The sequence below is a fragment of the Gekko japonicus genome, unplaced genomic scaffold (genome assembly GCF_001447785.1).
Source record: "Gekko japonicus isolate JY-2015 unplaced genomic scaffold, Gekko_japonicus_V1.1 scaffold710, whole genome shotgun sequence".
In the NCBI taxonomy this organism is placed as follows: domain Eukaryota; kingdom Metazoa; phylum Chordata; class Lepidosauria; order Squamata; family Gekkonidae; genus Gekko; species Gekko japonicus.
The window spans coordinates 47128-73804 of record NW_015167559.1 but is presented as its reverse complement, the minus strand read 5'-3'; the positions used below and the strand labels follow the sequence as shown (position 1 = coordinate 73804).

The 26677-nt window shown below is 40.9% G+C and overlaps 1 protein-coding gene across 1 annotated transcript in view; it reads left to right on the top strand.

The window, feature by feature from the left end:
* The window catches only part of CDC42BPA (CDC42 binding protein kinase alpha), a 194836-nt gene that overhangs the window by 152062 nt on the left and 16097 nt on the right, over positions 1 to 26677 (top strand). Inside the window, exons 26-34 of the mRNA XM_015413743.1 lie at positions 933 to 1072; positions 4782 to 4863; positions 8141 to 8357; positions 8964 to 9026; positions 10095 to 10688; positions 13541 to 13638; positions 14612 to 14696; positions 21066 to 21189; positions 22783 to 22900. Of these exons, the coding sequence (XP_015269229.1) occupies positions 933 to 1072; positions 4782 to 4863; positions 8141 to 8357; positions 8964 to 9026; positions 10095 to 10688; positions 13541 to 13638; positions 14612 to 14696; positions 21066 to 21189; positions 22783 to 22900 (1521 nt within the window). The remainder of the gene's footprint in view (positions 1 to 932; positions 1073 to 4781; positions 4864 to 8140; positions 8358 to 8963; positions 9027 to 10094; positions 10689 to 13540; positions 13639 to 14611; positions 14697 to 21065; positions 21190 to 22782; positions 22901 to 26677) is intronic.

Below are 26677 nucleotides of genomic sequence, written 5' to 3'. Positions count from 1 at the left end.
CAAGAGAGACCATTGCACAGTAGATATTGTAAAGTTCATTTGAATCTTTTGTGGTATTGTTGTCCATATTATTATTTCAGCATAAATGTGATGTAGGGCAGGTCAGCACTACAAATAGGTACAAGTTAACTGTCATCCCACTCATCATCTGGTACAAAATGTTGAACAAGACTCTGTCAGGGATCAGCCACTTGGAATTTATAACTCCAGTGCTTCCTGTTTGCTTCCTGATCCAGTTTAAAGTGCTGGTTATTAGCTGTTGTAGATTTTCCGGGTTGTTATTACTGGTTATTGCTGGTTATTACTTTTAAAAGCCCTTTACAGCCTAAGGCCCTCACCACATCTCATGGACATATTCCAGCATATCATCTGTGTTCTTGAGACCATCTCCTTCTTAAGGTGTCCACTTGCAGGAGGATGCCTGTTTGGCAACACTCAGGTTGCAGATATTTTATGTGACAAGACCAGTCCTTTGGTATGGCCTACCAGAGTAGATGCAAAGGGCCTCTCCACTCTCTGCATTCAGGAAAGCATGTAAAAAGATCTTACTTCAAAAGGCATTTAGTAGAGGTGTTATTTTAGCAGATCTGGCTATACTATTTTATCTCATGTGCTGTCTTTTTATCTTGCTGATGGATTGTTTTATTGTGTTTTATGCATTTGCAATTTGTTGTTGTTTTGTTGTAGCCACCTCAGGTCTAAGGGGATAAGGCAGGAGATATAGATATAGTGTGTGTGTGTGTGTGTGTATACACACACATAGTTACATATATAGATATATATAAATAAATAAGAACTCTGCAGTTTTTTGAAAGGTCAAGGGATCTCTAATAAGCAGATCTCTGCAACTTCAAACTACAGCGACACCAGTGACCAGGCAGTTAAACCAGCTTGTTTTTTTAATAAAAATAATTAAATCAATTTTGTTACAGGTCCCTAAACCAGCCGGAGTGAAGAAAGGGTGGCAGAGAGCATTGGCTGTTGTCTGTGACTTCAAGCTCTTCCTTTATGATATTGCAGAAGGAAAAGCATCCCAGCCCAGTGTGGTAGTGAGTCAGGTTCTTGATATGAGGTAAGAAGCGTCATGTGATTTTGTTGCTGTTGTTTCTATACCAAAGACAGTAAATGTCTTTTTGAGTTCTTCAGAGTTATATTTTTTTGGAAGTATATTTATGGAAGTGTCCGTGTCTTGCTAAAGATAGACAAGAAGCAAAAGTAAAAGGTGACAGAACTAGAATGAGAAGTCTAAAAGCAGCGTTCCAGATACTGGCATACAGAGAAAAAGAGAACCATTATAATAGCCAGTGTAAACAGCTAGAAGAGAACAACAAAAAAGGAAGAACAAGATATGTGTTCCAAAAGATCCAAGGAATCAAAGGGAAATTTAAAGCACAGTTAGGCATGATGAAAGCAACAAATCAGCAGGAGTAGATGGGATATCAGTAGAGCTCTTCCAAGCCACAGAAATGGAGTGCATCAAAATCTTAACAAGAATATGCCAATAAATATGGAAAACAAAACAATGGCCCAAATACTGGAAGCACTCAATCTACATTCCAATTCTGAAGAAAGGAGACATCAAAGACTGCAGCAATTATTGGACTATTGCACTAATTTCTCATGCAGGTAAAGTGATGCTCAAAACCTTACAACAAAGATTGTTACTACATATGGAACAAGAAATGCCAGATGTTTAAGCTGGATTCAGAAAAGGAAGTGGCACTAGAGATCATACTGCAAATTTACATTGATTACTGGAGGATACAAGATAATTCCAGAAGAAAATCAAGTTGTAGTTTTGACTGTGTGGATCATGAAAAGTTATGGTTGCTTTCAAAAGAAATGAGTGTGGCACAACATCTGATTGGTTTGATGTGCAACCTGGACTCCAGACAAAAGGCTGCTGTTGGGACAGAATATGAAGAACCAGAATGAATCATAGAATTATAGAATCACAGAGTTGGAACGGGCCATACAAGCCATCTAGTCCAACCCCGGGATCAGTGCGGGATCAGCCTAGAGCATCCCTGAAGTGTTTGTCCAGCCGCTGCTTAAAGACTGTCAGTGAGGGGGAGCTCACCATCTCCCTAGGCAGTTGATTCTGCTGTTGCACAACTCTTGCTGTAAAAAAGTTTTTCCTAATATCCAGCCAGTACCTTCCTACCCTTAATTTGAGCCCATTATTGCAAGTCCTGTCCTCTGCTGCCAACAGAAAGCTCCCTGCCTTCCTCTAAGTGACAGCTCTTCAAATTCTTAAAGAGAACAATCATGTCCCCCCAACCTCCTCTTCTCCAGACTAAACATTCCCAAGTCCCTCAGCCTTTCCTCATAGGGCTTGGTTTCCAGGCCCCCGATCATCCTCGTAGCTCTCCTCTACAGCCACTCCATTCTGTCCACATCCTTTTTGAAGTGAGGCCTCCAGAATTGTACACAATACTCCAGGTGTGGCCTGACCAATTCAGTATACAGCAGGACTATGACATCTTGCAATTTAGATGTTATTCCTCTGTTGATACAACCCAAGATCACATTAGCTGTTTTTGTCATTGCATCACACTGGCTGCTTATATTTAACTTTTGGTCCACCCATACCCCAAGATCTTGTTCACACACACAGTTACTCAGAAGTGTATCCCCACATCCAGTATGCATGTTCCTAATTTTTGTTACCCAGATGTAGAACTTGGCACTTATGGTTGAACTCTATCTTCTGGTGTGTTCACTGGTCCTCCCAATTTTGTGTCATTTGCAAATGACATGGCTGGGAAACCAAATTCAGGGATCAATGAGTAGCCCCTCCACACCCACATCCAGATCATTTATAAAAATATTGAAAAGTACTGGGCCCAGAACTGAGCCCTGTGGCACCCCACTGGACACCTCCCTCCAGTCAGATGAAATGCCACTGACAACTACTCTTTAAGTGCGGTTCTCCAACCAGTTCCCTATCCACCTAACTACCCTAGAGTCCAATCCACAGCCCTTTAGTTTACCTATCAGAACATCATGGAGAACCCTATCAAAAGCTTTACTGAAATCCGGGTAAACAACATCAACAGCATTCCCTCGATCCAATGAGCTCATCACTCAAAAGAAGGAAATGAGGTTGGTCTAGCAGTACCTGTTGGGGACAAATCCATGGTCACTTCCCCGGATCACCAAGTTGTCCTTTAGGTGCTCACAGATTGATCCCTTTAAAATCTGCTCCAGTATCTTCCCTGGGACAGAGGTCAGACTGACTGGCCTGTAGTTTCCTGAGCCATCCCTCCTCCCTTTTTTGAAAATTGGGATAGCATCTGCCCTCCTCCAGTCTTCAGAAATATCCAGCCAGTACCTTCCTACCCTTAATTTGAGCCCATTATTGCAAGTCCTGTCCTCTGCTGCCAACAGAAAGCTCCCTGCCTTCCTCTAAGTGACAGCTCTTCAAATTCTTAAAGAGAACAATCATGTCCCCCCAACCTCCTCTTCTCCAGACTAAACATTCCCAAGTCCCTCAGCCTTTCCTAATAGGGCTTGGTTTCCAGGCCCCCGATCATCCTCGTAGCTCTCCTCTACACCCACTCCATTCTGTCCACATCCTTTTTGAAGTGAGGCCTCCAGAATTGTACACAATGCTCCAGGTGTGGCCTGACCAATTCAGTATACAGCAGGACTATGACATCTTGCAATTTAGATGTTATTCCTCTGTTGATACAACCCAAGATCACATTAGCTGTCATTGCATCACACTGGCTGCTTATATTTAACTTTTGGTCCACCCATACCCCAAGATCTTGTTCACACACACAGCTACTCAGAAGTGTATCCCCACATTCAGTATGCATGTTCCTAATTTTTGTTACCCAGATGTAGAACTTGGCACTTACCCTTGTTAAATTTCATCTTGTTCACATCTGCCCACATTTTCTGATGTGTTTGCTGCTTCTCCCAATTTGGTGTTATCTGCAAATTTAATGAGTAGCTCCTCCATACCTTCATCCAGATCATTTATAAAAAATCCTCCTTGAGTCCATCAATAGAACCTTGGCGGGAAATTCAAACCCTCCAATGGGACCATAGGTGCGCCAGGTGGAGTGTATATAGTTGGCCTTGCAGGGCCGTTGTAGTCATTCTTGTTGTGAAGTACAATAAACACGTCTGAACGCATGTCGTAGTCCGAGCATTCCATGCGGCGAACCCAGTACTTTACAAAAGCGTTACTGAAATCCAGGTAAACGACGTCAACCGCATTCCCTCGATCCGGTAAGCTTGTCTCTCAATCAAAGAAGGAAATGAGGTTGATCTGGCAGGACCTGTTGGGGACAAATCCATGCTGACTTCTCCAGATCACCAAGTTGTCCTTTAGGTGCTCACAGATTGATCCCTTTAAAATCTGCTCCAGTATCTTCCAGTATCTTCCCTGGGACAGAGGTCGGACTGACTGGCCTGTAGTTTCCTGAGCCATCCCTCCTCCCTTTTTTGAAAATTGGGATAGCATCTGCCCTCCTCCAGTCTTCAGACTTCACATCATCAGTATTATAACTAGATTTACGGAACTTAAATACCATATCGAAGCATGGGTTTCAGCCTAGTCAGATATAAGTGAATATATTTAAACCAATCAGATAGAAGTACAATATGACTGTGGACTGTTCTTGTTAAATTGAAAATCAAATCGATTTGACACAGGTTCCATTTCTGTATTGTAATGATATAGACTTATACTATAATATGAGCATTTTAAGCTTTCAAAAATCCAATAAACCTCTATTCTCTGATAAGCAATTTTTGTTTTTCCACAGGGATGAAGAATTCTCAGTGTGTTCAGTCTTGGCTTCTGATGTCATCCATGCAAATCGAAAAGATATTCCCTGTATCTTTAGAGTAAGTGTTATATGTTATGGTTGAAACGTGTTGCTTAAAAGTAGAAGTAAGCTAAATGTATCTTTTTCATTTGCTTTTCAGTTTGACTATTGTTCTAAAGGTAGCTCTATTTTTATTTTACTTCTTTGTACCCCCTTGAAATGTCTCTTTTTATTGTCATGTGCAGGATACTAGAAGGAAAAGTGCAAAAGCTGCCGAAGATTGACTGTTACTGCTCTGGGGAAAAAATCCAGTCCCAAAGCTAGACCACTATGTGCAGTGCATGGAAGTTCCCACAGGAATAAACAGCTTTGAAAGGGATTAAATAGATTCATGGAGGATAAGTCTATCAATGGCTACTAGCCATGGTCACTAAGCCTCTAAATCCCAGAGCCAGGAGGCAACATCAGGGGAAGGCCTTAGCTTCTATGCCCTGCTTTTGGCCATTCAGAGGAATTGGTTGGCCACTGTGTTAAACAGAATGCTGGACTAGATGAAACATTGGTCTGATCCAGCAGTGCTCTTCTTATGTTACCAAGACCTGGAATCAAGGAAGATGTTTGGTTCCTTGAGATTGTTTGACAAAGCTTGAGGAAGTTTCTTTACTCCACTGAACTTAGGGGAGGAGTCCCTTTGTGATGTTTTCTATAAACCTTCTGCTACAGTCCATGAGACTGTTGATATAGCTGTTAGTCGTGATTAGATATTGTATGGTTCTTTCTGAGCTGTACATAGTCTACATGTGGACAAAAATTGGATTGTTGTTTTTTTTAATTTTCCTATAGTTTGCTTAGTTGATTGATTTGAAAATTGTGAACATTTGACTAAATTCTACTTATAAATTCTGTTCTGACTTTTGAAAGAAAAATGTAGAATGACCTCCATATTATGATTTATTCAGTTTTCTTCTACTGCTGCAACCTTTAAAGCTTGTGGCTGCTTCATATTCTTCTGAAACTGCTGGCTTAATTTACACTCCGTTTTAGTTTACCAGGTCTTGGAAAGTATGCTTCTTTTAATGACATTTTAAATTACTTTTAATTTTTTCTCCAAGTTGTTCACACTGAACTGAAACTTCTTGTGAGAGCCAGTGTGGTGTAGTGGTTAAGAGTGATGGATTCTAATCCGATGACCCAGGTTCGATTCCACACTCTTCCCCATGAAGCCAGCTGAATGAAACCTGGGTCAGTCTCAGCTCTTTCAGAGCTCTCTCAGCCCCCCCCCCCATAAGTATAGCTTGCCTACAAAGAGCTAGAACTTCAGGCTGCCAGACAATCTTAGGATCTCTTGGTTTATACCACCTACAATGCCATATGATAATTATTAATTAATTATTATTAAAACTTCTTTTAAGAAAATAAGGTGCTGATTGAAACATATTAAAAGCATGTGCTTTTGGCCTTAGCCAGATTTATTAAGCAGCGAACACAGGGAGCGCAAAAATAGTTTTAACTGCTCTTCAAAACATGTTTGTTTTTCAGCATTCCCAGAGCAAAATTTACAACAGTACTTTGTAACTCCCCACACCTTTAGCAAGTAACCGTGGTTGGAAAGATTGTTCATATCCAATCAATGTAAATACAAATATGAATGCTTTCCTGATGCTCAGAAGGCTGGGGTTTCTTGGATTTCTTGACAGCTAAAAATCTGATACGGCACCACTGAAAACCAACTAATCCTGCTTTAATACAATCTTGGTTATTAGGTCTAGTACAGCCAGTTTGGTGTAGTGGTGTGTGTGGACTCTAATCTGGGAGAACCAGGTTTGATTCCCCACTACTGGAGCTTTAAGAGTACATGTCCTCAGTGGCAGTTGCTAGGAAACCACAACAGTACTTCCTTCCATCCTTGGTTTCTGTCAGTAAAAGGTGGGAGAGAGGGCAGGGCCCTTTCCGGGGCTATTTTGGCCTTTGAGATAGGATTCTATGGGGCTAATCCTGGCAGCAACCATCAGGTGACTTGCTACTGCACGACTTCCATTACTCACCCAGGCCCAGCTGCTCACTACTGTTCAACAGCACCCATCCCACAAAAACAAGTGTGATGTACTGGTTACACTTTTCAACTAGGATCTGGGAGACCCAGCTTCAAATTCCCACTCTGCCATGGAAGCTCACTTGGTAGTCTTGGTCCAGTTATAAATTCTCAGCCTAACGTACCTCATAGGGTTGTAATGATAAAATAGAGGAGTGGAAAATGCTGTAAGCTGCTATAGAAAAAGGTGGGGTATAAATAAATATAGCTGAAGATAAAAGGTAGGTTGGTTGGATAGGGAAGATAAAAGGTAGGTTGGTTGGTGAGCAGGGAGGAAAGAAGGAAGCAGAGACAGTTGAGAATAATGGGGGCCGCCAGGAGTGAAAGAATAAATAGTATGAGGTACTCTCAGCAAGTCCTTGTGAGTTCCCCAACATGTAACTGGGCCTACTCCAACCCAGCAGTTGGAACCTCACAGAGTTTTCCCAGGTGACGCTGCCAGGGGGAAGGAGAGAAAACTGCAGACATGGGCAGATAAAGGTAAAGTAGGTTGGCTGGTGGGTGTTAAGAAAAGAAAGAAGCAGGAAAGGGGGAGAGGCTATGGGAGCTTTCAGAAAAGAGGAAATAGTGGGGGAGAGAAAAATTAGGTTCTCACCCCCCACAAGACATTGTGGGACCCTTGCTTGTGTGTGTGTCTCTGTGTTTTCTAATTTCTCCATCAGTAAATACTGCTGAAAAGAAAAACATGTTGAATGTACCTGAGTTACATTTTGTATAGCCTGGCATATGTAAGGATGGGTTTGGTGTTGAGGCAAGGATAAGCAAGAAGTATAATCCCAATGCTGTTAGAAGCTTTGTTGTGACTTTCTTATGGAAATAGGAAATGTGCATTAACACAACAGGAAGATAGCACACATATGTGCCTGAGGCATGAGCATTTTTTGTGCCAAGTAGTAGAAAATATGCTTCTCTGAACAGGACCTTTGGCGTTCAGGTTTTTCATTGGTATCATGTTAAAAAAAAGTTCATTTTCCAAAGCAAAGTTGTTATGATCTCTGTTATGCTTCTGGTAGCAAAGTCACAACAGACTGTATGAACTCTTTTAAGCTAAGAAATAGAAATAAAGATTTTTTCCCCCCCTGATATTCTTTTTCTGTACTAGTGAACTTCGGAATGTATTGTGTATGTTGAGTTTCTCAGTCTATTGAACACAGGCATGTTCAATAGACTATATACAAATATATGTGCATGTATTTGTACATTATAAATGCGAAGGCAGCTATTTTTCCATCCTGCACAAACTCAAATGTGTGTTTTTTTCCAGGTGACAGCTTCCCAGCTATCAGCATCCAGTAACAAGTGTTCAATCCTGATCCTGGCTGATAGTGAGAATGAAAAGAGCAAATGGGTGGGCGTCCTGAATGAATTACACAGGATTCTAAAGAAGAACAAGCTTAAAGATCGTTCAGTCTATGTTCCTAAAGAGGCCTATGACAGCACCTTGCCCCTAATTAAAACAACACAGGCAGCAGCAATCATAGGTAAATAATTGCTCCGAAAACACTTGATATACTTGTTTGGATTCAAGCATTTCCTTCATTATCTTTTTCTCCTAACTATTGTGTCTCATTACTAGTTTACATTTAGTGAAATCAGTGACAGCAAGGTTTGGCTAAGTTTGATGTCTTCACTGACAATTGCCTTTAAGTCTGTTCACTCAAAGAAACCACTAGCAATATAATGAATTGTAAGTCACAGTACTCTGGCCTTGTACAGTTAATATTCAGGTACATCATTATGACTGAAACTATTGCCCTGGAGTTTTACGACAGAATAGAGAATTTTAAGGAAAGACCTGATGAGAAAGAGTTATATGTACCTCTTCTTTATAAAACAAATCTCTTCATTGCCAAGTTGGTACTTCAGCTAAATGCTCTAAAGAGGTGACCTGAAGAAGTCATAGTGGTTCTGCTAACAGAAAAAAGTTAGATAGTTACAATTGTTATCCCTTAAAAGAAAAATTGATGAGAATGGAAAATTTTGTTTTCTTCCAATCACTGAAATCATACCTCTGTTTTTGTTTTCATTAAATGGTTGTTTCCCTTTTTCAGCATATGTGCAATTAGAAACTATTTTAACTATTACAGATCATGAAAGAATAGCTCTGGGAAATGAAGAAGGATTATTTGTTGTACATGTCACCAAGGATGGTAAGAGAACATGGTTTATGTCTGAAGTGTGGGTAGTTCAAATAAGCAGGACATTTTGTTCAGTTACCTCGCTCTTGTATTGTTTTAAGATTCTAGAGTTTATTTTAATAAATGCTAACTGCGCTGCCTCCCCCAGTGAGCTGAAAAGTCAAGCTGTTCTGTATTCTTTTCATTTACCCAAAAAAAAAAATTCAGTCTGCTTTGTATTGCACTAGCAGATTGCAACCCAGCTTGCTGTCCTGTGCGTGGTTCCATTCAATGCAGCTAACAGGAATAAAAACCTATTTCTAGAAAGTCAAGACTATGGCACTAGGGCACAATAAGTACTTCCTAGGACAGGATGAATGTTTTTGTAGCTGAACATGCCATTTATATACAAAGAATATCTGCTTTTGCTCTCTGCAATAGCGGTAGATATGTAAAACTTCGAGTTCATTTGACACACCTTCTGCTGCTCTTCACCTGAAAAGGCTTTGTAGGAAATGACATAGTTCCTATTCTGAGGGTGCTTACTTTAAAAGGATAAAGAAAGAGAGGAAATAGAACTTAGGTAGCAGAGTGGTGCCTAAATAGGAAAGGCAAAAGAAGTTCTTTGTTTCAGTAGTGGTGACCTCCTGCAAAATGAGAGAGATACTAAAGCAAAATGCAAACAGTTGTTTGTAGTGGGGCTTTGAGACAATGGCTTGGATCTGAAGTAGTGCAAGTGGAGTAGTGCAGAATCTTTCTACTTCTCCTCTCCCACTGCAGCCCACTACCATTACCTAGGGTCAGGGGGAACCCCCCCCCCCCCATGAGCAGTGCTGGCGATGATGACATCTGAAGTGGAAGAGTGGAATCAGTGAAAAAATCTCCCCTTCTGCCAGTGAAAGGGCAATTCCACCCACCCAAAAAAAAAAAGATTTGGGTCCAAGCCATTCTCTAGGTTTCAAGATAAAATAACACTTTATTGGCACGTTGATAGTTTCTCTTCAAAATGTTGTTTAAAGAATTATATGTTGTCCTCCCTTTTATTATTATTATTATTATTATTATTGTGTAAAATAATAATATTGTGTTGTTTTTTTGCAGAGATAATTCGTGTTGGTGACAATAAAAAAGTTCATCAGATTGAGCTCATCCCGAATGAACAACTTATAGCAGTGATCTCAGGACGAAACCGTCACGTACGGCTATTTCCTATGACAGCCCTGGATGGACGAGAGACTGATTTTTATAAACTGGCAGAGACTAAGGGTTGTCAGACTATAGTTTCAGGACAAGTGCGCCACGGAGCCCTTACTTGCTTGTGCGTGGCAATGAAAAGACAAGTCCTCTGCTATGAACTAAATCACAGCAAGACACGTCACAAAAAAATTAAAGAGATCCAAGTGGCTGGGAATGTCCAGTGGATGGCAGTCTTTAGTGAGCGGCTCTGTGTGGGCTACCAGTCAGGATTCTTAAAATACCCTTTGCATGGAGAAGGAAACCTACATAGCTTGCTTCACCCAGATGATCACACATTGTCGTTCATTGCACAACAGCCATCGGATGCCATCTGTGCAGTTGAGATCTCAAATAAAGAATACTTGCTGTGTTTTAGCAGCGTGGGGGTTTATGTGGACTGCCAAGGCCGAAGGTCTAGGCAACAGGAACTAATGTGGCCTGCAACTCCTTCTTCTGCCTGTAAGTTCTCATCAGTGTGTTAATTAAATACAGCTTAATTCCTACTAATAGCTTGCAGAACATCCACAGCATTTTTATAATCACAAACAACACAATGGTGTTTACGTAGATCATTAAGAGGTTGTATGGGACTAGCAACTGATTTTATTTATTTGTTTATTTATTTATCTATCATTAAATTTCTTGCCCGCCCTCCAAGGCAAGCGGGGATACGTATATGTAAATGACACACAGTGTCAGTTCAGATGATCCTCCAAATCATGTTCTAAGGTGGATACTATACATTTGCCAGCTTTGGGTTGCTTTCACATGGCAAGGATTCTCTTTCATAACCACTATGAATGCAGGGGCGTGCATGGCTGGCGGAGTTAGCACACATGGGAGTATTCTATGCACTTTGTTCTTTTTTTCTTCTCACTTCCACACATGCAGAGTGCTTTACATCAACAGATTCATGCACTCCTAGGTGAGTCACCCCTCCTGTTCCCAACCTCGGGCTTAAAACTTTTTTTTAAAGAATCATTAGCTGCCATCAGCTCAGTATTGAAATAGGAAACTGAAGACATCTGAATTTTAAACTCTTTGAGTTAAAACTGAAATTATCAAAAGTAGAACAAAGCAAGTAGAATGGGGGTTCCTGCCTCCCCCTCCCGCTCCAGCCCATTGAGACCCTTGAAAATCTGCTTTTGGGAGTCCTAGACAATGGGAGAGTTGGTTAAGGACTACAGTGGGAGGGGCAAAAAATGGCCCTCCGTCCTCTACCAATTAATGTTCTGCTAGTATAAGTTACAACCAGAAAACTGTAAAACCATACTAATATGACACTATACTAATGAAGACTATTTTTATTTAAAAACCCACTAAGGTGTATTTTTTCCTTTACAGATTTCAATTAACTAATATACAATGTACTATTGCAATTAGAGCGATTCTTTTATATTTATTTATTTATTTATTTATTTTATTTTATTGATTTTTATCCCGCCTTTCCAGCCTAGACTGGCTCAGGGCGGCTTACAACAAAATAAAAGTTCTCATAATACATAAAACACGATTTGTTACATTAATACAATTCCTGATAAATAATAATACAATAATATAAAACAGTGTTAAAATCAAACATAATATTAAAGTGCTAGCAATTGTAGTTCAGTGCTACTTTAGTTCTATTGGTCTGCTTCAGTTGGGGGGGGGGGCTAGGACAGGCAGCAGTCACAGGGACCAGTGGCTCAGGGCTTCCACCATGGTTGTACATTGTATATTAGTCTTCATTAGTCTAGAGTGTCATATTGGTACGGTTTTACACTTTTCTGGTTGTATCTGCTAGTATAAGTGCCATGCTGTTCCACCAGTATAACTAGGGATACTTAAAAATCTGCCAGTTCAGCTTACTTCCCTTTTGCCAGTGGTGATCAGGCAACCAATTAATTGACAGGCTGTTCTGCTGGGAGTTGGCTTCTGATCATCTGGAGGGGAAATTTTGCTCTATATGCAGTGAAGTTTTTGGGGTGAGAGGAATGACTCTCACCCCAAACACCAGTTTAGTATTTTCATGAAAACAAAGCCCAGTATTAAGAGACAAAACTAGGGGTGTGCAAAAAAAATCAGACCCGAAAAATATTGGTCAATGCCAAATTTTCCCTGTCCAATACCAGTAAGGTATTCGGATTGGGGAAATATTCAGTATTGCCGAATATATTCAGGTCTGATTCACACCACCAGAGGGAAAGGAGGCATGTTAAAATGCCTTCTTTCTGTCTGGTAGCCCCTACAGATCTGGTCTATGGGGTCGCAAATAGTCGGACTCGACTGTGCGACTGAACAACAACAAACAGATTTCTGTATCAATTTCACTCCCTGCCAATCAACTGTGAGTGAAATTGACAAGGAAAAGCCTGGGCTGTCTGCCTTCCCTTCTTTAGCTAATATGTCATAGCTGGAGAAGGGCAGGCAGGGAACCCAGGCATGTTTAAAATGCCTTTCTTTCCTTCCCCAGTCTGGGGAAGAAAGAAAGGCATTTTAAACATGCCCCCCCCACTTCCCCAAGTTTCTCCGCAAAAGGTAGGGGACATGTCTGCATGCCTGCCCTTCCTGGGTTCCCTGATCTTGGGGAGGGAAAGAAAGGCATTTAAACCCAACGACTGACTGGCGGCTCAGGCTGTTAGGTTTAACCTTGTTTTCGGTATAACAAAAAGAACTCGGGGGGGGGGGACGGATAATATCAGCTTTTTCGGGTTCCCCGGTAGCCAAATACAGATCTCTGATTTTTTTTCCATTCAGCTATAGCCAAATGCACACCCCTAGGCAAAATCTTGTAGATACATCTGAAGAGTGCTGCAGAGAGGTGGGGGATGAAGGTGCCATTAGATAGAAAAGCCAGTTGCTGTAAAAGGCAATTCAGAAATATACAGGGATTTTTAAAAGCAAGCACAAAACCTATGAAACTGCAAAAAGGGGATAAAAAGGTGGGGAGTGCCAGCATTTCTGCACTATGTTGTGTAAGGTGTATTTCAAAGCAGGATTTAATGCTTGCTTACAGATAGGTTTTTGTCCTCAGTAAGTGCCTAAGCTATACTGTTTCTCCAACGTGGGGACATAGGGGCTGAGCTGCTGAAGAAGTTAAAATGAATAAAAGTGGTCTCAAGTTTAATTATATAGGGTGAATCTAAAGGTGTTCTTCCACTCATGGAAGGACTCCTTCCATAAACAAGGCACTTCTGGATGCAACCTAGAAAATGTCCTTGTGGTTATCTACAGTGGAAGTTTGTCATGAAGTGGCCATCTTCTCTTTAGTAAAATCTGATTAATGCTAAACTCATTTTACCAAGATCTGTACTTGTTCTTCTTCCTAGGTTACAGTGCCCCATACCTCTCAGTATACAGTGAGAATGCAGTTGATATATTTGATGTGAACTCCATGGAGTGGATTCAGACTATCCCCCTCAAGAAGGTAATTGTCTGTTTTAACTATTTGTTGGACTGTATATGTTTATATTTTGTAAGTTGCCATGGGCTTTATGGAAAGGTGGGATATACATTTTAAAATAAATTTTAAATAAAGAATGAAAATTCAACTGTTTGGCTAAGAAATTGACAGCTGTGTGTACATGTCATCAGCATGTCAACAGATTGTAACTGTAGTTTCTGCTTTCCAAAGAACCGAGTCAACACTGGAGAATGTGTTGATTTTTATAGCTAACTGATATAAACACATTTTTGTAGACTCATATTGCATGTCACCTAACTAGATATTAAAAACTGCAGCCATCCTATCAGTTGGCTATTTCATGCACAGCCTGCAACTGTTCTTATTTTCATACACTGCTTTAATCTTTACCATTTATAGTGAACCCTTGTAAAATGTCCTGCTAGCGAATGTTTTTCCAACAAATGTTCGTGAGACAAATGTTCGTATCTGAAGAAGTGAAGAAGTGAGCAGTGACTCATGAAAGCTCATACCCTACCACAAATTTTGTTAGTCTTTAAGGTGCTACTGGACTCTTAAATCTTTTCACTTCCAACATGAGAGTGAAATGGAAATGGGAAACTTTATACTGAATCTTTCCTAGATTAAAAACAGATGTTCCTTATGACACATTCCAAACACAGTAAACTCTTTAGCTTTCCTTCAGAGTTTCACCTTATGAGACACGGTTATCATATGTAGCCTCTTAAAGGATGCTCCTTCTGCATGCTGTGCAATGACCCCTCTGCCCCTCTGACGTTCTCATAACCAGAAACTTTTCTCTCAACCAATATAGTTTCTTCTTTGGGGTTTTGTAAAGAGCTCTGTTTTTTTCATAAAAGTTTCATATTCACATTCATTGGAAGACTGTTGGTATCAATAGTACTGCATTATTTATTAAGAACTCATACTCTCTTAGTTTGTTTTACTAAAACATGTATTATTTGTATGGTTTCAGGTACGGCCTTTAAACACAGACGGATCACTAAACCTCCTGGGACTAGAAACAGTTCGGTTAATATATTTCAAAAACAAGATGGCAGGTAAGAGGATATACTTAGTGGCACCGGTGTATCATATATTCTAATAGCCAACAGAGGGCGCCGTGCGGATACTTAGATTGAGGGAAAGAAAGCTCAGTGGGCCTCAGACTCTTCTCCTACAGACCCAGCATGCTTCCATTATGTGCAGAAAAATCGAAAAAGTGACAAAATCGCTCCAGGGATGACTGAATTCCCCAAAAAACCCTTTGAAATGGGCTCTGCAGGGCTCTGCTTCAGACACCAACGGTGAGAGAGAGGTTAGAACGTTGGGGGGGGGGAGAAGAGGCTTCTAACTGCTCTGTGAGTCAAAGGGTGTGGGGGAAGGGCCCTTTTGCCAGGCCTCCGTTGGCCTTTCAGGGAGGGAGGGAGCCTTGGGGCCAGGCCTGGGGAGTCCCTAGAGGTTTTGAGGTGGGATTGGGTAAGGGAGAGGCCTCAACTGGGTATAATGCCACAGAGTCCACCTTTTAAAACAGTCATTTTCTCCAGGGAGACAGATCTCTGCTGCCTTGAATTCAGTTGTAAGTCTGGGGGGGGGGTGTTCCGTCAGGCCCCACTTAGAGGTTGCCAAGCCTAGGCCTGCCAGCACTTTAGGGTTGCCAGGTCCCCCCCGGCCACCGACAGGGGATTCTGGATAAGGTTGCCAGGTCCAGGCTGGGACACTCCTGGAGATTTGGGGGTGGAGCCTGGGGAGGACAGGGACCTCAGTGGGGTACAATGTCACAGAGTCCACCCTACAAAGCATCCATTTCCTCCATGGGGAGTTATCTCTGTAGTCTGGAAATGAGCAGGAATTACAGGGGATCCCCAGGTCCCACCTGGAGGCTGGCATCCCTCGGCAGCACCCTCTGGGTGACTTGATACCACCTGATTTGCATGACTCAAGTAGGCCCAGCTGCTTGCTACTCTTCATCAGCAGCCACCCTATGAAAGCTGGGTTGTTGTGCAGATAAAAAGTAGGAGAGAATAATGTAAGCTGTTTTGATCCCCACTGTGGAGAAAAACTGTAATTTTCCTAGGTAGAGGCTGTGGGGGAGGGGTGTGGAGATGGAAAGTTGCAGACAGAGAGGCAGATAAAGGTAGGTTGGCTGTTGGGTGGGAAGGAAATTGTGTTGCCAACTCCAGGTTGGGAAATTCCTGGACATTTGTGGGGTGTAGACTGGGGAGGGTGGGATTGGAGGAGGGAAGGAACTACAGATCAGTATAATGCCATAGCTGGAGGAGAAAAAGAAAAGGGGGGGCAGAAGGGAGAAAAAGTGTGAGAGAGGTAGAGGGAGACAGGAGGAAGCAAAGGTGTGAGGAACAGGATAACCATTCCGCAAGTTTCTTGCGGGTCTCCACTTGTAGTATATAAAATGATTATGTGATATAATCCTCTAATTTTGTGGGTCATTTTTAATTGAATCTCTAGTGCTACAGCACGATAAATTGTGGGTGGGCTGGATCCAATCCATTGGTCCTTATGTTGGTCTGGTAACAATTGCAGCTTTTATTTAATCAAGCCTCTAGTTTGTTTATTTATGTATTTATTTATTATTTTCTATTTATAGCCTGCCTTTCCTGCACAGGCAGGCTCAAGGCAGCGTACAACAGTTTAAAATACAATAAAACACAAGTGCATAAGTGCAATACTATAAAAATCACATAACACAATATACATACAAAGTGCAATTAAGTGCAGGTGGCGATTGCTGTATGGTGGTCCAATATAGCTAAACCAGTTTCCATAGTTATTCTTAGTGCCAATAACATAAGGGCCGTAGCAGTTCAGTTTTTAATAGCTCATTCCTCAGTGGCAGCTCCTAATCGAAGGCCTGGTGGAAGAGCTCTGTTTTACAGGCCCTGCAGAACTGTAGAAGGTCCTGCAGGGCCCTGATGTCTTCTGGGAGCTCGTTCCACCAGTGTGGAGCTGCCACTGAGAAGGCCATCGCTCTGGTAGCAGCTAATCTAGGATCTTTTGGGCCAGGGAGAGTCAGGCGATTTTGCGACCCTGACCTCAGTGCTCTTTGGGGAACATATGGGGAAAGGCGGTCCCTCAGGTAGGCAGGCCCCTGACCATATAGGTCTTTAAAGGTCAAAACCAGCATCTTGAAGCGAATCCAGTATGCTATTGGCAGCCAGTGCAATGCCTTCAGCACAGGCCCGATGTGCTCTCGTATAGAGAGACCCATCAACAGCCTTGCTTGCTGCTGCATTTTGCACTAGCTGCAGCTTCCGGATTTGGGACAAGGGCAGCCCCATGTAGAGAGAATTACAGTAGTCCAATCTCGAGGTGACCATAGCATGGATCACCATTGCCAGGTCATTGTATTCGAGGAAGGGAACCAACTGCCTAATCAGCCGTAGATGGTAAAAGGCTGCCTTGGCAGTGGCTGCTACCTGGGCCTCCATTGTTAAGGCGGCCTCCAGGAGCACTCCCAAACTCCTGACCTTCGGCGCTGGCACCAACGGCGCCCCATCGAAGGCCGGTAGTGGGATCCCTACCCCTGACCCGCTCTGACTCAGGCATAGGACCTCCATCTTCATTGGATTCAATTTCAATCGGCTCAGTCTAAGCCAGCCTGCCACGTGCTGAAGCGCCCGATTCAGGTCATCTGGGGTAGAGTCAGACTGACCGCCCAATAACGATATAGCTGGGTGTTGTCTGTGTATTGGTGACACCCTAGCCTGTGCTTCCGGGCCATCTGAGCAAGGGGGCACATGATGTTAAATAATATTGGGTATACCACCACCCTTTGGGGAACCCCGCAAGTCAGCGAGTGCCTCTGGGACGTCTGATCCCCTAGCGCCACCCTAGTTCTCAAGATTAAGGATGAAATTAGGAATGTAGTTGTGGTGCATGCATTAACAGGCAGAGGAACTAGAGTAGCTGGGGGAAAGGAAGGAGTGAAGAGAAGCACACTAAACACATTTCAGTTCCACCCACCCATAGTGTCGAGTACTTCAGCATAGTTGACTTTGAAATCTTCACTCATATGGTTTTGTTAGCATTTATTATAAAATGTTTTGGTTCTGCTTTTATCCCAACCAATAAAATGTATAATTTTAACATTATTGTTTCTCTGCATGTAGACCACTTCTCAGCAAAACCATGCTGAGAGCCAGCATAGTGTAGTGGTTAATCTAGTCTGGAGAACTGGGCTTGATTCCCTATTCCCCACATGAAGCCTGCTGGGTGACCTTGGGCCAATCACAGATCTCTCAGCCCCACCAACCTCATAGGGTTCCTGTTGTGGGGAGAAGAAGGGAAAGGTGATTGTAAGCCACGTTGACACTCCTTAATGTAGAGGAAAGCAGGGTATAAAAAAGGAAAATATAATAAAATCACAAAGCAAGAAGTCAAAACATTATTCTTTTTTTAAAAAAAAAAACAGTAATGAATAAGAACAGACATGTCAAGATCACTCTATGGGTAAAATGGCTAATTATTTTTACACATACACATAAAATCAAAACAGTAATGCTACCTAGAGCAATATATTATTTTACTTTGATGGCAAAGCCCAGTCTTTCTCTCTCTTTTTCAGTATGCTATATATAAAAACATCACAAGTAACATCACTATTGAGACAGGTTTTACAAAACTAACTACGTATCTTATAGTGTTCATAGGAGGAGAGGGAGAGAGAGCGATATTTCTCTGTACAGTGCTTACTGATATACATGCAGAATTAATATTAAAAATATTGCTTCCATTTTATGCATATGTTGTTTCCGCTTTTCACTTTCCAAGTAAGCCACCGAATGCTCCAGAAAACTAGAAATTAAACACAAATGAGAGGAGGAAATACTTGTTTCATGCAAAAATTAGTCTTGCAGCTACAACAGTAAGGAATAAATGGGAACTGGCATATGTTTTGCTGTAAAATGTTTAGGTGTAAAATGTGGCTTCGAAAATGAACTTCTATCACATTTTATCTATAGTAGAAACCTCTTCAAATTCTCAGATATTTAGGCTTCTGGAGAAGTGGGGTTGAGGGGGGAGGAAGGGTAAAACGAAAGATAAATTTTTGCAGAACCACTCATATAGATTCATAAGATCCATTTTGGATATACATGTAAATGTAACACCGTGAATCGTTCCTTAATAGTTTCTGAGCTGAGAGAATCTTCATCATCTAAAAATGATATGGCAGTTAATGGAAAGCAAGGGTGGTAGAATTCTAACCTCTAGTCAACCATGAAGCTTCCCAGGGAATTTTGGCAAATAAAGGCTGCCTTACCAGAGTGAGGAAGCTATTAAAAATAATCCAGGTAAGACTGAAGAGCTGCTAGTTGATATTTTAACCAGACAGGGAATAAGAATCAGCCAGCATTGTATCAGTAAGGGTTGCCAACCTCCATGTGGGGTCTGGAGATCTGTTCCCCTGGAAACTATATTTGCTTCAGATAGTGAACTCTATGGCACATCCTTGCTGACTTGGTAACCCTCTATATAGGGTTACATTCACCCAAAAAGAGCAGCCTTGCAGCTTGGCTCTGCTGTTGGAGAGGGAAGCCTACGTCTTCTCTGTAGCACACAGAGGAATGTTTCCTTGATAGCATGGTTGCCAGCTCCCAGTTTGGAAATACCTGGAGATTTAACTCAGACTACCTTTGCAGCTCTAAACAGCCAGGGATCAGGGCACTTAAACCACCTTCCAGTTAAGTTTATTTACAAGGACCCTGCTTTTTGTGCCCCCACCTTCTGAAGAAATAGGGGTGGTCACAAAAGACTAAGCCTTTTCCGTTCCAGCATCTTGGGTTTGGAACTCCCTCCTTGCAGTTATTTGACTGGTACCAATCTTTTGGTGCCAGATAAAGATTTTCTGTCTCTCTGTTTCTCTTTCTCTTAACCCAAGTATTTTGTGAGTATTTTCCTAGCTGGCCCTGTCTTTTATTATCGATCGTGCTGCTACCACCTTTTTTTCTGCTGCTTGTTTTATTGTAATGCCGATGGGTATATGCTGCTGCATAATGTTCTGTGGCTATTTTAGTTGTTTTATTTATTTCAAATTGGAAAGTGCCTCAGGAATAAATAATAAAAAGTTGATTTGTCCTCCCAAACCGTGTGTCTGTTAGTCTACCAATGTACCGTGACCTTGGGAATCAACTTTCCTGGGACTGGGAGGGACTGCTGGGTGGATGGGGACATGGCAAAGTCCCACATCTGCCAACATCTTCTGCTGACAAATCATTGGGCCCACCCCAACAGAATCTTTTTGAAAGTTAAACCTATTATCTAGTAGAAGGGCATTGATTTCCCTGAGCACAGCTGAGTTCTATCAGATGAGGAATGAAAGTGTTCTTTTCTGTGTTTCCACTGCTGTATCACTCTATACATTCTACAAAGTTCATCTTACATCAATATAAGCAACATTTATTATCAGCAGTAAGTAAGATGAGAGAAGCATAATCCTGGGAATGCACCTGGTAGGTTTATGTTTACCAGACATGGTAAGTGACTGATAGATCTTCCAAAATTTGAAAGCAGCTGGCACAACATCAGGGTGCTCAGCAATGCATGAGCACACTTTTATGTGTTCTACCTTTTAGTCCTGGAATTCAATTATTTGCATGACTGCTTCACAGTGCAGATATGAAGTCCCAGTGGCTCTAAGAAAGCAGTCTCAAAAATCAGTTGCAAGAGTTTCAGCAAGGCTCTATGATGCACAAACTAACTGGAGGAAAAATGAAATAAACAGTACCTGCTAGAGTAGCTTTTTCCTGCTCCTGTCTGCAGTCATAGCATCTTGGCTCAACTTGCCTTTCTGTTATATTTCATGTTGTCAAAAGTCTCCAGGTAGTCCATTTATTTTGCATCATCTACCATATATATGTGCAGCTCATATGCACAATAGAAGTGAGCCCCATAGAATACAGTGAGATATAGGAGATTACATATTAGGTATAAATATGTCTAACACCATACAAACAATTTTTTTTTCATCCAGAGAAAGTGATTTTGAGTGGAGCAGAGACAGAGGAAGGAAGCTTAAGTCTTTTGTTTGTCTACTTTATATTCCTGCCAATGGCTTTCCCTAACATTTTGAACTCTGCAGAGAGGAAATCCATGATGGACTGTGTGATCCGGAGCTGCAAAATAGCAGCTGAGAAAGGGTCAACGTGCCTGTTCCCTGTCACATCACTGCTGAATATCCCCTCTCCCTGAAGATGCTTTTCTTGCTATAAAAGAGCTTTGGGAACCTGTTATACACCTTTCCATGCTGTGTTCCATAGCCCACAATTCCCAAAGAAGAAAGCAAAGGACGGTAGCCAAAGGCTTGGATCCCACCGAAAATCCCCTCCGAAGGGAAGGATATTTTTTTACACATTGCAGTGGGTGGTGACTTTAATATGCAACCTGTTTGGTGTTTTTTATGTTGTTCCCAGAGGGTGATGAGCTGGTAGTTCCCGAGACTTCAGATAATAGCCGGAAGCAAATGGTCCGAAATATCAACAATAAGCGGCGTTACTCATTCAGAGTGCCCGAGGAGGAGAGAATGCAACAGAGGAGGTCGGTATTCAACCTGTACTTATCTTCTGTACATGCCTGTAGGCCCTGAAGACCTGTTTGTCTACTGTCAACGTAGCTTTTCATTTGTGAGAGAAAAGTTGATTTCTGGACCATATGTTCAGATTTTTGTCTCTCCTCCTTTGCGTTTATCCTATATATATAATTTGTATAAATATCAGTTGGAATATTTAAGTCTTTTAAAAATTAAATATTTGTGCAAACTTATTGTATTTTTGGACTGCATGCCTCCATGTACTGTATATATTTATGTTTGTGTGTGTTTGTGTGTGTACATATACTGTATATATTTAAAGACATAATAAAAGTTTTACAAAAGAGGATTACATTGCTAATTACGCATATGGATTACTTTCAGAGTCTAATTCTGATATTTGCGTTTTGGGCAATTCCTGTTCCACTCTCTGTTGTGAACTCCCCTCTTCTGATGCTAATAATTATTTAATTGATTAACCTTGTGCAGCTTTCATGTAGTGGAAGACTCCACTTGAATAGTGGTTATTTAGGGCATATGAAAATATTCATGAAGAATTATGATTTTATGAAAATATTTCAAAGGTTTTGGTCTACCTTTTGATGTATATGGCCATGTGTCCTCTCCACATTAAACATTTGCACATCACTATGGGAAAACACTTGTAAAACTCACATCACCGACCTTTTCACTGATGTAGCTAGATCTTCTCCTTTGCTTCTTGCTCAACTCTCAAAATAGCACCAAACATTTCACGGGTTGCTTTATGCCTTCCTTTTCCCCAAAGTGCTTAGATCTCTTTCACAAATTTACTTTGTAACCTACAGCACATTAGTGCCTTTCTCACAACACAACAAACCTTTATTGGCATAACAACAGCAGCAGCCTTAGGTACAGAGGCGGTAGGCACGCAAAACAGTTAATTCACTACCCCTTCTGCCGAAAAAAATCTCCTCCTCCTATACGCTCTGTAAAGGAAGTTTGCCACCAATGGTATCAGCCCTGTTTGAGGCTAGAAGGTTCATTATCTTACTTTCCTCAGATTTGCCCTCCAAGGTTTGCAGTATAGGGCCGAGGTGATAAGCGCACAAATCCTGGTAAAATCTACAAGTCAGAAGTACATGGTCCGTTCCTTCAATCTCCTAGTGCCTTTCTCTACAAACTCTCAAAATTATTGTGACAGTGAACTGTGAAAGGTCCTGTAATACTCTTCTAATTCTTCTTCTTTTTTCTTCTGTTCTTCATCTCTGCTTCCATCTTTGCAGCGCCAGGTCATCACTGAGCAGTCCGCTTCTGCACCTTTTCTTGAATGTTGTGTCAACTCCCTCTCGTAGTGCACTCTGAGTCTCAGTAACCATTTGGACTTTTATGGGCATGGACTGCTAAGCCTTTAAAAACAAACCTCCATTCTTCCTGACCCTTTCCCCTTTCATCAGGCTGAGATCTGGCATAGAATCAACATCAGAAGTTAAAGTTTCCCTCCCTTGAAACCTGGCCAGATATCTGGCTTATAGATTTATATATTTTATGAAAAGTATATTTCATCTTTAAAGAACTATCTTTATGAACTAAATATCTGACCTTAATATCTTTTCTTGCAGGGAGATGCTCCGAGATCCAGAAATGAGAAATAAATTAATTTCTAATCCAACCAACTTTAACCACATAGCACACATGGGCCCAGGAGATGGCATACAAATCCTCAAAGACCTGCCAATGGTAAGCTTTTGCAAGTGTGTTCCTAAGTGGTTGTGGCTGATATAAAATGGACATTTGAACAAAACAGTGACAGTTGCAGTCAGGTGTAAGCTGACCTTCACAGGCAGGGTCATTAAAATTGTCATTGACACATTTGTATGAGAGATGTAAATCATACAAACATATGAAGCTACCTTTAATACTGCTTATCAGCTGCGAGAGTTGGACTATAAGGAAGGCCGAGCGCCGAAGAATAGATTCTTTTGAACTGTGGTGCTGGAGAAGACTCTTGAGAGTCCCTTGGACTGCAAGAAGATCAAATCAGTCAATCCTAAAAGTAATCAACCCTGACTGTTCCCTGGAAGGCCAGATAATGAAACTGAAGCTCCAATACTTTGGCCACCAAATGAGAAGGGAGCACTCACTGGAGAAGACCCTGATGCTGGGAAAGACTGAAGGTCAAAGAAGACGGGGATGGCAAAGGATGAGATGGTTAGACAGTGTCATAGATGCAAAGAACATGAAGTTGAGCAAACTTCAGAGGACGGCGGAAGACCAGAAGGCCTGGCGTGATCTGGTCCATGGGGTCGCGAAGAGTCGGAGTCAACTGTGCGACTGAACAACAACAAATCAGACCATTGGCTCATCTAATTCAGCAATGTCTACTCTGGCTGGTGATTGCATTCCGTGGTCTTTCTCAGCAACTGCTGTATCATATAATTTAATCTAGAACCTTCTGCATTCCCAAATTTACTACTCATGCAGACTGCACAATTAAATGTAAATGATTATTTAAGTTGCATAAATGAGTAAACCAAAAAAGCAACTGATCTTTCTATTATTTATTTTTTTATTAATTTTGATTTATATCCCGCCTTTCCTGCACTATTAAGGGAATTACTCCACATGTTCACCACATGGTTCTGTATGCGATGCTTCTTGAATTGCTATAGCCATCAGTGGAATGCCTACCCTGGACATGGTGCTTTCAGGTTGCTTAATGGGCATAGAATTCCTTGTTCTTTCTCTTCTTGAGCCACTTGTAGTTGACTGGATGGAATTCTTAATTAATTAATTAATTAATTAATTTAGACTTATACCCCGCCCTCCCAGCCAAGGCCGGCTCAGGGCGGCTTACTCTTATCAGCTGTTTGGACCCCACCCCCTAGTTCTTTTCTTTCTTTTCTGGAGAGATCTATTGTAAAACAAATCCCTCATATTTCCTTCTAGCCCATTTGAGCTAGGCTAGGAGAAATGAGAGGAGAGGATCTCCACAGCTGCTAGGAAATAGTTTGTTGTGTTCTCATTTAAGCTATAGCATTCTACTGAATGTGCAGCCCAATTTTTAACCATATAGAGGCTTACCATTTTCCATCTATTTTCTAGCATGATGGCATCATGGAGTCTAATTAAGAGTTTGTCCTGTTATACTAAATTTCAGCTCCTGCCATATCTGGGCTTGGAAGAATATACGTAAATTGACATAAGTCATATTGTGCTGCTTTTATTGTGTTGAAAAGTAATATGCAAATCAGGCATCGTTCTAATCAAGCAAGGGGTAAAAACCCTATTCTCTCATTTGTAAGAATCTAATAGCTTTATTATAAGAGTTCTTGGAAGGCCAGGTTCATTAAAGTTTATTTGATTGGGGGGAAATTATATCAGTTTCATCAGGATATATAAATACATCATGGCTGCATATGAAATAGTATACAGAAATATTATTGTGAATTTAAAAAGAATAGTTTACTGAAAAACTGTAAGCTGTCAGAATTGGACTTTTGACATGAGATAGATCCTATATCCTCTGTGCTGGGTGAATATGATCTTAAGCTACCATGTGGGCAGTTTTCTTCTTCCTTGCATGGCAAGGAGCCCAATACAGAGGGAAGATGAAATTATCCTCTCCTTGACCTCATACAGCATGTAAAGAGTCTGGCTTGTGATGGAAATGCAATGTGATTTCTTCTACCATATTCTTGTTTATGAATATGATATTCTAATTCATTTTGTTGAAAGAAATAACAGTGAAAAAGATGAGATTTTAAGAAACAGCAAGATCTTACCTAAATACCATCAATCATGAAGTTATGCAAAATTGGTAGCTTCCCATGTTAAAAGTATAATAGCGCTTTAACAAAGTATTTAGAAATTTAGGACCAGTACTTAAGTAAAATGTATCAGGAGGCCTGTATCTCTCCAGAACACTTAAAATTTTTTTATCTGAATTGGTTGTCACTTTTTTGTTGTTGTTGTTGTCATTGTTTTTTAAGTATGGAATATTTTTGCACTTCAGTACATTATGGACTGGGATTAAAAAACACTCCAGAAGTCAAAAGTAGTATATTTCTAGGATTGTTGTTTGGGGGGGGGGGGGTTTTTTACCCCAGGTGATTTTTGGTTTACAGAAAGAAAACTAAGTAGCTATACTTTAGGGACATTATTTACAAGTATGGAAATGATGGTGTCCTGAGGGGAATAATTTGTTGAGCGATTTTTCTGTGCATTCTACGAAAACAAAGCCTGAAGTTGTCTTCAGGGCTATAAACTTTGAATGCTTCATTTCCTTACAATACAATGAATGGGACATTCCTAGGGGAATTCATTTGCTAATAAATGAATGGGAAATTTCTATGGTTGCCAACTCGGAGTTAGGCAGTTCCTGGAGAGTTGTGGGTGGAGCCTGGGGAGGGTGAGATTTTGGAACCTTTGCAGGGTATAATAATGCCACAGAGCCCACTATCCAAATCAGCCGGTTTGTCCGGAGGAACAGATCTCTGTCATCTGGAGATCAGTTGTAATTCTAGGAGAACTCCAGGCCCCAGCTAAAGTCTGGCAGCCCTTGAAATTCTCCTTGCTCTGTCCTCTGCAGAATTAGACCATCTTTGCTTGTTGCTTAATGAGGAGGATCGGGAGTGAGGTATCTTGGGTTTTATTTTCACCTACTTCCATTTTATTACAACCGTCTCCCTGCCACAGAAAAATTGCCTCTTCTGCTGTACCATATAAGTATAATTTTATAGCAGAATTAATTATAAGTGCCTACTGAGGAGGCTCCCTTGCAGTCATCAAAGCAGGTGGGAATGTTGCCTCTGGGAAAAATTGGTGATCCATATTAGCAAGAGGTGACTGTGGAAACTGCTCTTCATTTGTCAGTTTAGTTTTTTATAAAATGTTCATGTTGAATATATTCCATCTGCTTCTTCATTACGAATAATATGGGAGATTGTTTTTTCTAGGGCAGTTATAAAAGCATGTCTTGCATTAAGAAAGAAATGGCATTTAACTGCCTTGTCTTTTACCACTAGATGGGGTAAGCTACAAAGAGTAAACATTTATCAGACTACACGTTGAATTGATGTAATTTTTTAAATTCCATGAATGAGGTTTAAAATACATGTATGTTAAATTACGGAAACATTTATTAGTATGCAAAAGCAGATTAAAACTGCAGTTTTTAAACACAAAATGTAAAGGACCACAATCTGCAATCTCTATTTAGAAAAGTTGAGCATTATTTTGACAGTTCATGGAGTTAAATTTTAAAACTTACACTTTTTTGGTAAGTCACATACCATTATTTGTGTGCCACTGTAATGGAATTTCCTACTATGTGTTCTCACACTTCTATGTATTCCTCACTGAAATCAACAAGATGTGTTCAGATTTGCACAGTGGATACAATATGTATTTTCCAAATGATTAGATTAATTGAGTTTGGCAGTCGAACAACTAGATTCAATTCCAGTAGCACCTTAGAGACCAACAAGATTTTTGGAGCTTTGATTCTCAAAAGCT